General features: G+C 54.2%; 1 protein-coding gene across 2 annotated transcripts; it reads left to right on the forward strand.

The window, feature by feature from the left end:
- Window positions 1–5,168: 5,168 nt before the first annotated feature.
- Window positions 5,169–15,177, forward strand: NFATC4 (nuclear factor of activated T cells 4). 2 transcript variants are annotated; one of them, XM_033109333.1, is made up of 10 exons: window positions 5,169–6,240; window positions 7,341–8,436; window positions 9,862–10,024; window positions 10,613–10,812; window positions 11,133–11,305; window positions 11,765–11,905; window positions 12,818–12,873; window positions 13,145–13,271; window positions 13,462–13,722; window positions 14,769–15,177. In XM_033109333.1, exons 1-10 carry the CDS (start codon window positions 6,141–6,143, stop codon window positions 14,834–14,836), a joined length of 2,385 nt encoding a protein of 794 aa, XP_032965224.1. In that variant the 5' UTR covers window positions 5,169–6,140; the 3' UTR covers window positions 14,837–15,177. The 2 variants fall into 2 exon arrangements, with proteins under 2 accessions (XP_032965224.1, XP_032965223.1); XM_033109332.1 differs by having other exon boundaries at window positions 5,172–6,240; window positions 13,462–14,043; window positions 14,769–15,176.
- The last annotated feature ends 518 nt before the right edge of the window (window positions 15,178–15,695 follow it).

The following is a 15,695-nucleotide window of genomic DNA, read 5'->3' on the forward strand; positions in this document are numbered from 1 at the left end:
CCATCATGGACAGCATTCTTAAAATAGGATAACCATGAATTTCATAAAGCTGTTTCTTCTTAACTACGAAAATAACTTGATTTGTCCTCTGTAATACATAGTGAGAATGATTATGTGGTAAGTCAAGAGTATTCTATATTAGAGGAAAAAGACAATATGAGTAATTGGATTTACAGATAATCCCCAAATACCATTTCTCTAGTTGGCAGAGACCGCTAATTGACCCAATGACCTTTTCCCCTTCTTCCTTAAAAATAAAACCTGACATTTTAAATTTTTTTTTTTTTTTTTAGATTTTATTGGGGAAGGGGAACAGGACTTTATTGGGGAACAGTGTGTACTTCCAGGCCTTTTTTCCAAGTCAAGTTGTTGTCCTTTCAATCTTAGTTGTGGAGGGTGCCGTTCAACTTCAAGTTGTCCTTTCAGTCTTAGTTGTGGAGGGCGCAGCTCAGCTCCGGGTCCAGTTGCCGTTTCTAGTTGCAGGGGACACAGCCCACCATCCGTTGCGGGAATCCAACCGGCAACCTTGTGGCCGAGAGGACGCACTCCAGCCAACTGAACCATCCGGGAGCTCAGCGGCAACTCAGCTCAAGGTGCCATGTTCAATTTTAGTTGCAGGGGGTGCTGCCCACCATCCCTTGCGGGAGTCGAGGAATCGAACTGGCAACCTTGTGGTTGAGAGCCCACTGGCCCATGTGGGAATCCAACTGGCAGACCTCGGAGTTAGGAGCATGGAGCTCTAACCACCTGGGCCACCGGGCGGACCCAAAACCTGACATTTTTAGCTAGACATATATCCACTTGCAATAAACGCATTTCCCAGACTCCCTTACAGCTATATATGGCCATATGACTATATTCTGGCCACTTGGAAGTAAATATAAATGGTGTGGGGAGGGAGAGAGTATATATTTGCTGCTCTTTTTATTTTTGTTGGTTTGTTTTTGTTATTGGTTTAAATACGGATGTGATGGCTGGATCGTGAACAGCCATTTTCTACGAAGTAGAACACTAAGGATGGTGGTGCAGCAAGATGGAAGGAGCTTGGGAGCCTGATGGTTGTGGAGCTGCTATACAAGGCCTTGAGAGCCTACCTGCAGAGCCTTTACATGAGAGAGAAATAAACATCTATTTCACTTCAACCACAGATATTTCAGGATGTTAGGTCATATACAGCCAAGCCTAATTCTAATGGATTCTTCTAGTCATTTAAATGTAAGGAAGCCCAAGCCACATGGAGCAGTCACAAGTGTGTGGTAGAGCCAGTTGCTTTAGCTAACATCTCAACCATGACGATTCTAGCTCCCAGCCTTCAAGTCCCCCACCAGACATTGTGGAGCAGATAGGAGCCTTCCTCACTGCACTCTGTCTGAATTTCTTATTCATAGAAACCATGAGAAATAAAAAATTATAATTGTGGTTTGAAGACACAAAGTTTTGGGAGTGATTTGTTATGCAATAATAGAAACTAATACATTATGTAAAAACTTGAAGTGTTTATTTGTGTTTAAAATTTTTCAACGAAGGAAACACTTGAAAGCTATTAGTTTCAATTCTGGAGAAACGAAGACATAACAATTTTTGGAATTTATAGTGAAATGGAATTTTTATGAATCTTGACAACCTTATCTTCAGATTTAAGATTTTTTTCCTATTTATATATCTGTTGCTTTCTGTGAAGAAAATTTTCAAGATCAAAATGGATAGTTAGCCATAAAAAGGAATGAAATACTGATACATATTACAACATGAATGAACCTTGAAAACACTGCGTTGAATGAAGGAAGCCAAACACAAAAGGTGACATATTGTGTGATTCCATTTATATGAAATGGACACGGTTGGCAAATCTATAGAGACAGAAAATGGATTGGTCGTTTTCAGGGGTTGGAGATGGGGAAAATGGGGAGTGACTACTAATATTATGGGATCTCTTTTTGGGGTGATGAAAATGTCCTGGAATTAGATATGGTGACGGTTGTACAACTTTGTAAATATACTAAAACGCACTGAGTTGTACATTTTAAAAGAGTGAATTTTATGATATGTGGATTATATCTCAATAAAAAATTAAAATTACTAAAAAGTTTTCTTTGATTACCATGAGTGAGATAGATCAATAAATCTGGGTATACTGTCTATGTGTGAAGATCAATTTTGACAGTCATTGACAAATTTGCAAAATTTAAGACCTAGAACAGAAGCTGTTATAAGGTTATAATTATATAAGGTTATAATTCATTCCTATGACACACAAATATGTAAATATATGTTTTTCCTTTTTATTTAAAATAAAAGTATATTAATATGATTACAGTTATTTATTGTTGTTTTTCTTGTACTATAACATATATATACACACACACGTTACACGTATGAGCATATGATGTCAGTAAAAATATTTTTACTCTCTGTATTTCTTTCCTGGCCATTATTATGTTCCATATCATGATTAATACTGAAAAAACTTGTTTTGTTATAGAGGAGAAGGGCTATAAAATGATATGCTTCAGTTGTCAAATATGTAAGGTATGCCACTGACATTAGGTACCGTTATTGAGAGTCTACATCAGAAAACTAATCAAGGCCTAAACTCATATGGCAATGAAGGAAATGGAAAGGAAGGCTAAACAGGTAGATACTGCCTGAATAACACTAATAGTTCTCTACAGTGATGGAGATAAGGAAGAGGGAGATGTCAAGTATGGAATATATTTCCAGCCTGATAATAACTGGCAATTCTTGGGGACTTGGCTTATAAATATAGGTACCTAATGCCTAGAGGTTCCTCAATACATATTTTTTGTTTGACTGAATAAATGATCTTGTTTAGGACACATCTTATGTGCCTCACATACTCTCCATCCATCATTTTCCTCCAGGATGGCAACCAACAGCTTGCAACTGCCAGCTACAACTCCTATCTTTTGCCTTTTGCTCAGCCTTGTGGGACACCTACCATTTTCTGACACTTGTGTAAACCTGGAAGGGTAAGGGAATTAACACTCAAGGATAACTTTGGACCATTCGGGATAGGAGCGCCTGGATAAACATTCCCCTGTCTGTCTCTTCAATCACATTGTATATGGCTTCACAGAAGGTCCCCAGTGAGACAATGTGGCAGTTGCTCAGAGTGATGACCCGCTCAATATCCCAGCTTTGGATGGTCTTTCCCTCTTTCCCAGTTTCACTCTTCCCAGTCCAAGGGATAGGTATCACTTCTATCCCTTGGGATTTCTTTCCACAATAAACTACTTACGTCTCGTTCTTGCCTGAGGCTCTGCTTTTTGAGGGAGCGCGGGGTAAGACAGATTCCTATATAAAATGTGGTGTAGTGGAATTAGCACTGGACAAGAACCCAGGAAGATCTCGAAGCCATTTGTTAACTAAGAAAAAGAAATCAAGGCAAGAAAAATGCTTGTAGCATGGTCTTCTGTGCATAAAGAGAGCAGGTGTATATACATATATGTTAGTAGATGTATACACAAACTATAACGGTTTACTATATATTTTTGTGTGGCTTGAATCGTTTACAAGGACAATACGAGTATATCTGGTGTGGAAAGAAAAAAAGCGTCCACCTCAAAAGGGAATTAACTTGTGAAAGGTCAGAGCAAAAGGCAAAGCACTCCACAAACACCAGGTGAGAAAACTGAGCTGTGCTCAGGTGTGCGCGCTAGGGGGCAGCGGGGCCTGCACAAAAGAGAGACCAGAGAGAAACCTCAGCTGCAGGGGAGAGAGGGCCGCTGGGTCTTTGTGATCGCCAGGGGGCAGAAGTGTAGGGCAATCTAAACCTACAAATACTCGCTCTTCTCCAGGCAGGACAAGACACAAGTCATAAATTCCATCCCTCTGCTGCAGCCCAGACAGACGGGAGGGTTTTCAGAGTCGAGGGGATCCCCCCTCCACTCCCTTGAGAGAAGCTTGGCACCTTGAGATGCCAAGGCTAGTTCACACCACTTTTGCCCTCCACAACTCTTCCCTCTGCTCTCCTCCCTTCCCTAACTCCCGCGGAGGGGAAATTGAGTCACTGAGAGGCGAGGCCAGAGTGGCCAGGGGAATGTGTGCAGACGCCAGCCCTCAGGGCCTTCCAGATGCTAAGAGAAGGGGGAGGTTCTCCAGGAAAATATACAAAGGGGGTGAGAGGGGAGGCGGTTGGCTGGGCAGGAGCTAAGCCAGACACATGGAGAAACGCTGCCCAGGATCAAAGGAAATATGACATTTGAAAAGAATGTGCGTGTCTGCTTGCGCTGCGGAGGGGGGCGCGGGGAGCAGCAGGGGCTGGGTCCCAGTCCGGGTCTCTACCCTGCCCTTCTCGCCTCCGCTTCCCACCTCCCTCTGCCTTCCCTCCTTAAGGTGGAGGCTGGTCGCTGTCTCAGGGTGTTCCTCGCTCTCCCTCCCCGTTTGTCTCTCCTCCATTTCCGAGATGAAGCTGGAAGGGAAATGTAACCTGAGGAGACCAACCAAAGGGGGGAAATATCGAACCAGACCGCCTCCCGGCTCGGCCTCGGAACATTCTTCTCTTCCCGCCGGCCTGGCCTCCTCTCCCCGCCCCTCCAGCGTCGCGGCCCAGGGCTCGGAGCCGGGGCAGCTCCGCACGTCACTGGGGTCCCCGGGGGCTGGGGGGTCCCCAGGGCGGGCCAGAGGGAGGACGGGAGGGAAGGGAGGGGAGCCGCCTCAGCCGCTGCGGAGCTCCGGCCTCCCGGGCCAGCCCTCCCCTTTTCTCCTGCCCAGCGGAGCCTGTTTCTCATTAGAGTAACGGGCGCGGTCCCCGCCCGGCTCCCGAGTGTTTGTAAACGTCTGACCCGAGGGCCGTCGCTTAACCCTTCAGGTGCGGGGCTGGGGCGCCAACGGGGTCGCGGCCCTGAGGCTGGAAGGATTTAGATTAAAGATCACGGCGGCCTGTTAGACAGGTTTGAACTATATGATCTGAGTGGGGGGAAATGGTAACACCCAAACCCGTCCGCCGTCGGAGTCACGAATCTCGGATATAACTCCCACTCAAACAACTGGGCCTCTCCCTGCCTGCCCTTCCTAGAAACTCCAGTCCGAGTCTTCCTTCCTCCTCCCGCCCAGGTGACAGGTGTCCCACCCGGGAGCCCACCAGGTCGCAGGACTCGGGCCCTTAGTAAACCTGGCCAGGATTTTCAGGAGAGCCGGATCGGGATACCACAGGGTCTGAGATTCATTCCAGACTACAGTTCTTGGGAGGAAGGAGCCGACTTCCCGTGGAGGCTAATTAATGGTCCCTCTGGGTAGCTGTGACAAGGGCAGCGGTAAAGCCCGGCCTGGATCATCGCCCATCAGGGGCCGTGGACCTATGAACAGTTCCCCAGGACTGCTAAATGTTCTTCAAGTTTAGGATGGACAGGAGAGAGGGCAGGTGAAGAGGCTGATTTGGCAGAGCAAAGGCTTCCAGAAGATCCAGGCACGGCGGTCTCGGGCGAGGGACTTCGAAGGAATGGCCTTTCCCTCTTCAGAGCAGCCTGGAGCCACTCTGCACCCTAGAGCCTGCTTGGCCTCAGGCTTGGAGGGAAAGGGAAGAGGTGGTTTCCCCCAACTAGTTGCTGGCTGCAGAACTCCAGAACTTAAGAAACGGTCTTCCGTGGACCCTCTACACTGTGGGCACAGGATATGGCCCCTTTAAGGCGCTCGGACCCGGAGCCCCAGAACTTAGACTAAGTTGGGGAGTGGTGATGGTAGTGCTCCCTGAGGGAAATGATTGTCACAACTGCGGGCCAATAGGCATCATTATGGTCGTACCACGCTTGAGGGACCGTTTTCCAATTCAGTTTTGTTCTTTTTTTTGAGGGGGAGGGACTGGAGAGCGGACCAAGGGAGGGAGGCAGGGTGGGGGAGGACGAGGGGCGCGTGGTTTTCCCATCTCATCCCTGGAGGAGGGGCTGGAGCATCCCGGGCAGCCAATCAGGGAAGGCTGGGGGAGCGCTTTGAAGAAGTTTGGGGGAAAAAAGTTTGGAAAAGTTTCTATAATAACTAGGGGGCGTCCGGAGGGAGGTGGCAGCGGCGGAGGAGGGGGCGTCTCAGAGAAGGGGAGGGAGGGAGCCACGGGTGAAGCGACGGCAGCCTCCTGAGCTCACCCCTCCCACCCAGACCTGGACCCGGGGGCTCTGGCCGGATCCATGGGGGCAGCAAGCTGCGAGGATGAGGAGCTGGAATTTAAGCTGGTGTTCGGGGAGGAAAAGGAGGCCCCCCCGCTGAACACGGGGGGGCCGGGGGAAGGTTAGTGCGGGGCTGGGAAGGGGTCTTGGGGTCAGTGAGGGAAAGGCCTGGGGATCCTGAGACCGGCGACTTTAGGGCAGCGAACTTGCGGGGAGGGGAATGAGGGGTCAGAGGTTGAGGGGAGTCGCGGGGCTCAGGGGTCTGCGGAGGTCTGCCGGGGGCAGGGCACCACTTTCTCCTTTTTAGGTCGTGACTGAGGTGGGGGTGGGGGTGCCGTTGGCTCCGCGCCGCCTCTCGGCTGGGCCGACTGTCACTGGGATGGGGGGCGGGCGGGAACAGCAGTCCCGAGAGCCCCCGGCGCCGCCGGGGGAAGGGGAAGTGGGGCTCTGGGCTTGCCCCTTGCGGACCGAGCCCTGGGCCCGCAGACCCGACGCCGGGGGCCGGGGGCGCTCTTGGGCCCCGTCAGGGCGCCCCTCCCCCTCCCCCGTCTGGCCGCAATGAGAGGCAGATGGCGGGGACTGAGCCGGGGGCGGCGGCCGCCTCTCGCACGAAATCCGTGCGGCCCGCGCCCCCCTCCCCCTCTCCGGGCCGGGCCGGCACGCAGCACCCCCTCCGCTGCACCCCCGCCCCCAGATTGGGGGGAGAGAGGGAGGAGCCACCTCCTCTCGTCACCACTGCCCTGGCGCCCCCCCTCCCCTGGCCACTGTTGCGATGGCAACTGGGGCTCCTGCCAGGGCCGTTTGGGGGTTTGGGAACCGCTGCTAATTGGGTTCATGTGTGAGTCGCCCCCAGCCCAGCCCAGCGTCTCTCTAAACACGCCTCCAGGCCCGGCTCCAGCCCCTCTCGACCTGCCTCGCTCACCCTAAGACCCACCGGGTCTGATACCCGAGGTCCCAGGGACGGGGTCTTAGAGTGTGAGGTTCTCCGAATGGGAAAAAGGCTGGCACACCTGAATCTATCACCTCCACCTCCCGAAGTCCAACTTTGCTTGTCTTTGTGGCTCTGAAAGGCACTCAGAGACCCTTCTTTGCTGAGGAGGGGGTAGCACCCAGGACTTGGGGGGCTGACCACTCAAGGAACCTAGACATCTTACCTGCTTCTCTCTCTCCCCACTCCTGTGGCATCCCTCTTTCTGTCTCCCTCCCTTCCCATTTTGACAGAACTGGACTCAGAGGATGCCCCGCCATGCTGCCGTCTGGCCCTGGGAGAGCCCCCTCCCTATGGCGCTGCCCCTATTGGCATTCCCCGGCCACCACCCCCTCGGCCTGGCATGCACTCGCCACCACCCCGCCCAGCCCCCTCACCTGGCACTTGGGAGAGCCAGCCAGCCCGGTCAGTGAGGCTGGGGGGGCCAGGAGGGGGCTCTGGGGGGGCTGGAGGAGGCCGTGTCCTTGAGTGCCCAAGCATCCGCATCACTTCCATCTCTCCCACGCCCGACCCGCCAGCCACACTGGAGGACAACCCTGATGCCTGGGGAGACGGCTCCCCCAGGGATTACCCCCCACCAGAAGGCTTTGGAGGCTACCGAGAGGCAGGGGGCCAGGGCGGGGGCCCCTTCTTCAGCCCGAGCCCTGGCAGCAGCAGCCTGTCCTCGTGGAGCTTCTTCTCGGATGCCTCTGATGAGGCAGCCCTGTATGCTGCCTGCGACGAGGTGGAGTCTGAGCTAAATGAAGCAGCCTCCCGCTTTGGCCTGGGCTCCCCGCTGCCCTCGCCCCGGGCCTCCCCTAGACCATGGACCCCCGATGATCCCTGGAGCCTGTATGGTCCGAGCCCAGGAGGCAGGGGGCCGGAAGATAGCTGGCTACTCCTCAGTGCTCCAGGGCCCACCGCTGCCTCCCCACGGCCTGCCTCTCCATGTGGCAAACGGCGCTATTCCAGCTCCGGAACCCCATCTTCAGCCTCTCCAGCTCTGTCCCGACGGGGAAGCCTGGGGGAGGAGGGGCCTGAGCCACCTCCACCCCCGCCATTGCCTCTGGCCCGGGACCCTGGCTCCCCAGGCCCCTTTGACTATGTGGGAGCCCCACCAGCGGAGAGCATCCCTCAGAAAACCCGGCGGACTTCCAGCGAGCAGGCATTGGCCCTGCCTCGGTCTGAGGAGCCTGCCTCATGCAATGGGAAGCTGCCTTCTGGAGCAGAGGAGGCTGCAGCTCCTGCAGGGGGTCCTCGGAAGGAGGTGGCTGGCATGGACTACCTGGCGGTGCCCTCCCCTCTGGCTTGGTCCAAGGCTCGGATTGGGGGACACAGCCCCATCTTCAGGTGAGGGTTGTGCAGGGTACTACGGCTGTCTCCAGCCACCACACTGCATGAACAGGAGGGTCAAGGAGTGGGTTTGAACAAAGGTCCTAGTTTTGTGCCCTTAGCATTTCAAAGGAGAATCTGCAACTAACTTGTCTGCTGCCATTTACCTAGTTTTAGGGAGAATTAAAAAAACAAACAACACTAAGTTCTACAAACTGACGATCCTTTGCAAAAGGATAAGCATTCTCTATGGACTAATTAGAAAAAGCCCCCCAGCAGCACCGCTTAGGGAAAGGGGGAGTTCCTCCAGGGTGTCCCCTGGCCTCCAGCTTTGGGCTGGCACTGGCTGGTACTGGACCATGGGCTGGATTTCAGCCCGACCCTGGGTAGCAGGAAGTCCCCCTTCTGTAACTTAACTTCTAGGGCTTGACTTGAGCTTTAAAAGTATAGCTGCTAATTTGAATTAAAATAGCATATATTTGCAAGTCAAAATTCATATTAAAACAAGCAGTTCTTGCATTTTTCTATCCCTTTTACCCTCAAAGAACCCTGCTCATTTCAATAATCCTAAACCTTTAGATGCCAGATTGAGCTGGCTCCATGCAGAAAAGTTTCCTGGGGAAAGAAACCTTCATACATGTTCCACTGGGTTCCTTGTAGGTCAGGATTTCTCGCCCTCACCACTACTGATGTTTTGAGCAGGACAATTCTTTTTTGTGGGGGCTGTGTTGGGCGTTGTAGGATGGTTTAGCAGCATCCCTGGCCCCTATTAGGTGCTAGTAGCACCTCCTCCCCTAGTTGTGACAACAAATATTCAGACATTGCTGAATATCACTGGGGGCAATTACCAGTTGAGATCCCCTGGCCTAGGGTATCTGGGAGCTCAATATGAGAAAGTTGCCCATCTGTAACCTGCAGCTCCTGAAAGGACCTGTCCAGCCCCAACTAGTGGACTGGGTGCTGGCCTGAGAACGGGATGTGCTCAGTCCTGGCTTCTGTCAGTCACTGGCTTGTTGGCCCGCTGTATTCCATCATCTGGGTCTCAGTTTCTTTATTTGAAAAACAAAGGGGACAATCTCTGAGGTCTTTTCTGGTCTGAAATGGGGCTTCTTTACTGGACTCTTCCCATCCAGGTCTGAGGATTAGGATGGGCTTGGGGTTCCTCTGTATCCAGGTAAACCCTTGCCACCTCAGACCCTGTGCTCAGAGCTGGAAAGGAGGGAGTCTCAGATCTGGTACCATCTTCCACACCCTCATACTGAGGGGCTCTGAGGATCCTGTCCCCTATCCCCTTGCTTCTGGGCCTTTGGACTGTTTTATTTCTACAATGATTTCTCTCACACTCACACCCCCTCCTCCATCATATCCCAGGAGCTGGGACCCAGCGCTGCCCTGGCCAGCGTCTGAGGCTGCAGATGACCTGTGTTCTTCTCTCCTGCCCAGGACCTCTGCCCTACCCCCGCTGGACTGGCCTCTGCCAAGCCAATATGAGCAGCTGGAGCTGAGGATCGAGGTGCAGCCTAGAGCTCACCACCGGGCCCACTATGAGACAGAGGGCAGCCGAGGTGCTGTTAAAGCTGCCCCTGGCGGTCACCCCGTAGTCAAGGTAAGGGCCAGAGACCAGGCTTGAGAGCCTTGCTCTCCTCCAGTCCCCATCCCTGCAGATGGGCTCCAGCTGTGCAGACCCGCCTGTGGCACTGCCCTTTCCCACACTCCCTCTCATCGGTGACCCTGCAGGCCGCCAGGGGGAGGGGCTGGACTTGGAGGAGGAAGGATGCCCTTCAAGAACCCGGATATACTTTCTACTCCTCTGTTCCTCCACCCCCGCTCCACTCATCCCAGGGGACACCAGCCTCATGTCCACTCTGGAAAATGGTGGCCTGCCAGATGTGGGGGAGGGCTTAGGCTGAGGCCAAAGTTCACTGGGAGTTAGGTTGTCTCCCTTGAGTTGGGCCAGTCTCTCTTGGAAGATTTTCCCCTTTGCCCAGCGCAGTGTGGGCCTTATTCCAAGAATAACACTCCGAACTCCAGACCACGTTTTCCCCACAACTGGTGCCCAATTCCCCCTGGGAATCCCTTCCAGGATATCCTTTGTCTTTCTCCATCCTCATCCTCTGGTGGACTGAAAACCCAGGGGTGGATGAAGGATGAGACAGGGGGGATTTCAGTTGGGTGGCCTGTCTCCCTCTGCCAGCTCCTTGGCTACAGTGAGAAGCCACTGACCCTGCAGATGTTCATCGGGACTGCAGATGAAAGGAACCTGCGGCCTCATGCCTTCTATCAGGTGCATCGCATCACTGGCAAGATGGTGGCCACGGCCAGCTATGAAGCTGTAGTCAGTGGTACCAAGGTGCTGGAGATGACCCTGCTTCCTGAGAACAATATGGCAGCCAAGTATGTCCCCACTTCACTTCCCCTGGGTCTTCAGGTTTCAGAATGGGTCTTTTCCATGGGGCCTAAGCCCGGCCTACTCTTCCTCCTCTCAGAAGAGCTAGACAACATCCATAGGAGCCGTTTCAGGCCTTCTCCCCATCTAGAAGAGGACTTTTGGGGCTGGGAGCACCCCGGAGAGGTCATCTCTGGGTTAAAATAGGCTCCCAGAGAAGGTCTTCAGAGCTTTGGATGGAGGGTGGGGGCTTCTCTCTTGGCGGGGAGGGGGTCATGACCATTCTGGTTTCAGCTTGGAGGGCTTGCCTTCTATTCTTTGCCTTCAGCATTGACTGTGCCGGAATCCTGAAGCTTCGGAATTCAGACATTGAGCTGCGGAAGGGTGAGACAGACATCGGGCGTAAGAACACACGTGTGAGGCTGGTATTCCGGGTACACGTACCCCAGGGCAGCGGGAAGGTCGTCTCTGTGCAGACAGCGTCGGTGCCCATCGAGTGCTGTGAGCAAAGAGGCCCTATGCCATCTCTCTGTCTCTTGCAACACTCTTGTCTGTGTGTCTGTTCACCTACCACCTCTGCATTGCATCGTGTGCCCCGTCTGTCCTGGGTAGCCCTACAGAGGACTTAGCCCTTATTTCTATTCTGGAGGGTTGGGGGAAATGTTCTAATTTGTCCCTGCTGCAGATTCTGTCTCTGGGCTGGGCCAGAGTGGCCCTGTCCTCCCTGTGTCCTGGGTGGCCCTGTGCACTTGTTTGGGTCACACTCTGGACTGCTCTGTTCACTTTTCTCTCTGCCCGGGTGTCTCTTTACATGGTTGGTGCCACCCCAGGGACTCTATTGGTTTACTTGTGTGTCTGCTGGTGAGGAGGGCTCCTGCAAGGCCCTGTGGTAGTTATTCCAAGGAAGTGGGGGCAGAGGCTGTCCTCTCCATACCCAGCCCAGCCTGCACTGCTCTGCAGCCCAGCGCTCAGCCCAGGAGCTGCCCCAGGTGGAGGCCTACAGCCCCAGTGCCTGCTCCGTGAGAGGAGGAGAGGAGCTAGTGCTGACTGGCTCCAACTTCCTGCCAGACTCCAAGGTGGTGTTCATAGAGAGAGGCCCTGGTGAGTACCCACTGGGGAGGGGCGGGCAGTCAGGTGAAATATCTCTGGCCCTGTCACTAAACTAGCTAGTTGAGCCTCGCTTTCCTTCTCTGTAAAATGGGGCAGATAGATTGTACTTCTTGTTCTGTGTGCTTCACGGGCACGACAGCAGTCTACAATATTCAGGATGGTGAACAAATGTAAGAAACATGCGTTCTATTTATTAAAGAAGAGTCGGCTTTGAGATCATTGACCCCCGTTGTGGATAGGGTCCATGAGGAGACGGGGAGAGTTGGCTTACACCCTCACAGCCCCACACGGAGCCCCTCCTGAGTATAGGCCTGGCAGTGCAGCTCTGATTACTAGAGTCTATGAGGTACCCCAAGAGGGAGCTGCAGGGGTGACGAAGGGGGGACTGAGGGACCCAGGTGTGCACCCCCCAGCCTGAGGCCTTTGCCCTTTCCTAACCCTGACCACTAAGAGCCCTAGCCCCTGTACTCAAATATAGCACTCTGGGACCCTATCAAAGCAGATTTAGAGGTGCTGGGTCATGAGACTGGAGGTCTCGTTGTCTTCCTTCAAACTGGGACCCTTTCTTACCCTCGAGCTTCCTCCTAGCACTCTTATGGGAGAGGGTGTTTGGAGTTGGTGGGAGGGTTCAAGAGTTGCTTCTGTCACCCACTCCCTCTGGTTTCTAGGCTGGCCCTGCCATTTCTCTTGGTCTCAATTTGCTCCTCTATATCCTACAGACAGTTTTAAACCCTGCCTCTTCCATTTGATTGAGTAAACACGCAGTGGGCTCCTTTGTGAGCAAAGCCTTCTCGGGGTCTTCTGAGTCTGGCCTTGGCTCTAGCAGGAGGGGAAATGGCAGGAAACTGGTCAGGGCACAGGGGCCCTGGAGCTGGGCTGGAGCTGTCTGTTCCTCCTGTACAGATGGAAAGCTGCAATGGGAGGAGGAGGCCACCGTGAACCGGTTGCAGAGCAATGAGGTACCAGTGTCACTGGGGTGCCTACCCTGGGGCCGGGGCAGGGGAGAAGTCAGGGAATTCCCAGCTATGTCCCTTGCCCACGGGAATGGACCCCAGAATCAACCTGTTCTTTTCCGGAGGAGGCAATCTAGCTTCTCTGGAGGCAGGTTCACCTCCAGGAAGTGAACTTTGCACATGGAAAACGCTAGGAGGTGGAGTTTGGTTACTTGGAAGGGCTAGGCTGAGCCTAGGTCCCTGAGGGCTCCCTGCCTCATCCTCTGCTCCTCCCCAGGTGACACTGACCCTGACTGTCCCTGAGTACAGCAACAAGCGGGTGTCCCGGCCTGTCCAGGTCTACTTTTATGTCTCCAACGGGCGCAGGAAGCGCAGCCCTACCCAGAGTTTCAAGTTTCTGCCTGGTGCGCTCTAGGACAGCCCATGGTGGGGTGTGGGATATGGGAGCTGCAGCAGGGCAGAGGGGTGCCATGCCCCCATAGTGAGGGGTCAGGGGATGGAGGAAACCTGGGGATGGGAAGGTGGATGGAGGGTGTGCAGTGGGGAGCCTGCCAACCTTCTCACCGGTATGTCCTCCTGCTTCCCATCATCCAGTGATCTTCAAGGAGGAGCCCCTACCGGACTCATCTCTCCGGGGCTTCCCTTCAGCATCGGCCCCCCCCTTTGGCACTGACATGGACTTCTCACCACCCAGGCCCCCCTACCCCTCCTATCCCCACGAAGACCCTGCTTATGAAACTCCTTACCTGTCAGAAGGCTTCAGCTATGGCACCCCCCCTCTGTACCCTCAGACGGGGCCCCCACCATCCTACAGACCTGGCCTTCGGATGTTCCCTGAGACTGGGGGTACCACAGGTTGTGCCCGCCCACCTCCAGTATCTTTCCTTCCCCGGCCCTTCCCTAGTGACCCCTATGGGGGACGGGGCTCCCCTTTTCCCCTGGGGCTGCCATTCCCTCCTCCAGCCCCCTTTCGGCCTCCTCTGCCTTCCTCCCCACCGCTGGAAGGCCCCTTCCCTCCCCAGAGTGGTGTTCATCCCCCACCTGCCGAGGGGTACAATGAGGTAGGGCCAAGCTATGGCCCTGGGGAGGGGGCTCCGGAGCAGGAGAAATCCAGGGGTGGCTACGGCAGCGGCTTCCGAGACAGTGTCCCTATCCAGGGTATCACGCTGGAGGAAGGTGGGTGTGGGACTGGGGGCTGCAAGTGTGAGTGTGTGCAAGAGATTGCTCTGTATGTTTGCTGAGGGCTGGAGCTTGGCTTCCCAGAGATTGGGCATCCTTGATCCCTTGGGGCCAATTGGAGGGTCTCAGGAGGCAAGTTCTTGATGCATGTGGCCATCTGAACTTGGTTAACTTAATTCTGAAGAGTGCATGGAGTCTCTGCCCCAACCCTTCTCTTGCCTCTGCCCCAGATCACAAAATCTCAGGCTAGAAGTGCTTTCAAGATCATTCACTCTAGCTCCCCAGTTTGCAGATTTAGGCACTGGATTTCAGAGAGGAGTAGCAGCTTTCTGAGGTCCCAGTCAAGCACATTTTCCCTTGCGTGACCTTCCCCTAGACATGGCGACTGGGTTAGGATTGGTGATGAGGAAACTTCGTATTTCCCCCCTCCTTCCTCCCACTGGCTACACCCACCTCTGGCCCTGCTGACAGCAATTGCCCTGGCATTGCAGGCTGCTGAGCCAGTATGAGAGGGCTGGATGGCAGCCTGGGAGCCCACATGGATGGAGCTGAGCAAGATTTGATTTGGAGCAGGTGTCAAGATTCCTTGGGGAAACTGAGGCCAAGTGGAGGAGGAGCCTAGAGACATCTTAGACTGAGGCCTGCCTGGAATGGATTGGGGGTCTCTGTTAAAGGAGGGGAGTTGCCCTCAGCCCCATCTCTCAACTGTGCCTCCTTTACAGTGAGTGAGATCATTGGCCGAGACCTGAGTGGCTTTCCTGCACCTCCTGGAGAAGAGCCTCCTGCCTGAACCCAGCGCCCGGCAATCCCAGCTCTTGCCCCGCCCCCAGCCCTGCCCACTTCTCCTTCATCCTGGGGTGGTGGTTCCAGAAGCTTGGGGCCAATCTCGTTTTGCCCCCCAGCTTTTGCCTTCTGTCTCCTGCCCTCCCTCCCCTCCCCTAGCTGAGGTGTGGCCCCCTGGGCCTGGTGCTGCCATGGAGGGAGGGGCAGAGTGTGGACGGCTGGGATGGGTGGAGACCGAGGCTGGCTGTGAGGACTGACTGAAGCGAAGGCTGTGTCTAGATTGTGTACAGGCCGCCGTGCTGGGAGGCTGGGGACAGGTGGATGGATAATAAACTGCTCACTGATGAGTGCTTCATGCTCTAGAACTCTTTGGAGAGAGAGATGGGGCAGCTCACTCCAGCCCTGGCCGGAGGAGGCTTAGAGGTTGCAAAGAGATGGGATGTGGCTGGGATCATTGCACCCCAAATAACTGTTCAGTGCAGGGAGCTGGGGAGGGTTTGAAGGGGCTCCAGAGACTCCCTGACTGGGGTGAGGGCGGGGCCAGAGCTCCAATAGGCCTCTGTCCCCTGAGGATTCAGAGTCCGGTAGGGCCTTTGGGATGGTGCCCAGGAATCTGGGTATTCGCAAGTTCCTTTCTCTTGCCACCACCCAGATGATTCTGATTCATAACCAAGGTCAGGAAACACCAGTCTAGTCCTCCCTCATTTACAAAGGAGGAATCCGAGACGCAGGGAAGGAAAGGGCTTGCCCAGGGTCACACAGCCAATCATTCTCAGGTTAGATGCTGTATTCCTGAGCTGCTGCCCCCAGCCCACCCTGACGCATGCTGCCCAGGCCCCTAAAGCTTATTTCCCTGGACTAGGGCT

The sequence above is a fragment of the Rhinolophus ferrumequinum genome, chromosome 6 (genome assembly GCF_004115265.2).
Source record: "Rhinolophus ferrumequinum isolate MPI-CBG mRhiFer1 chromosome 6, mRhiFer1_v1.p, whole genome shotgun sequence".
Classification (NCBI taxonomy): domain Eukaryota; kingdom Metazoa; phylum Chordata; class Mammalia; order Chiroptera; family Rhinolophidae; genus Rhinolophus; species Rhinolophus ferrumequinum.

Bases quoted from the DNA above. Each gene is read 5' to 3' on its own strand.
- NFATC4 (XM_033109332.1), top strand. From the start codon at position 6,141: ATGGGGGCAGCAAGCTGCGAGGATGAGGAGCTGGAATTTAAGCTGGTG. The intron at 6,241-7,340 runs GTTAGTGCGGGG...CCATTTTGACAG, and splicing joins CACGGGGGGGCCGGGGGAAG to AACTGGACTCAGAGGATGCC. The intron at 11,306-11,764 runs GTGAGCAAAGAG...ACTGCTCTGCAG, and splicing joins GTCGGTGCCCATCGAGTGCT to CCCAGCGCTCAGCCCAGGAG.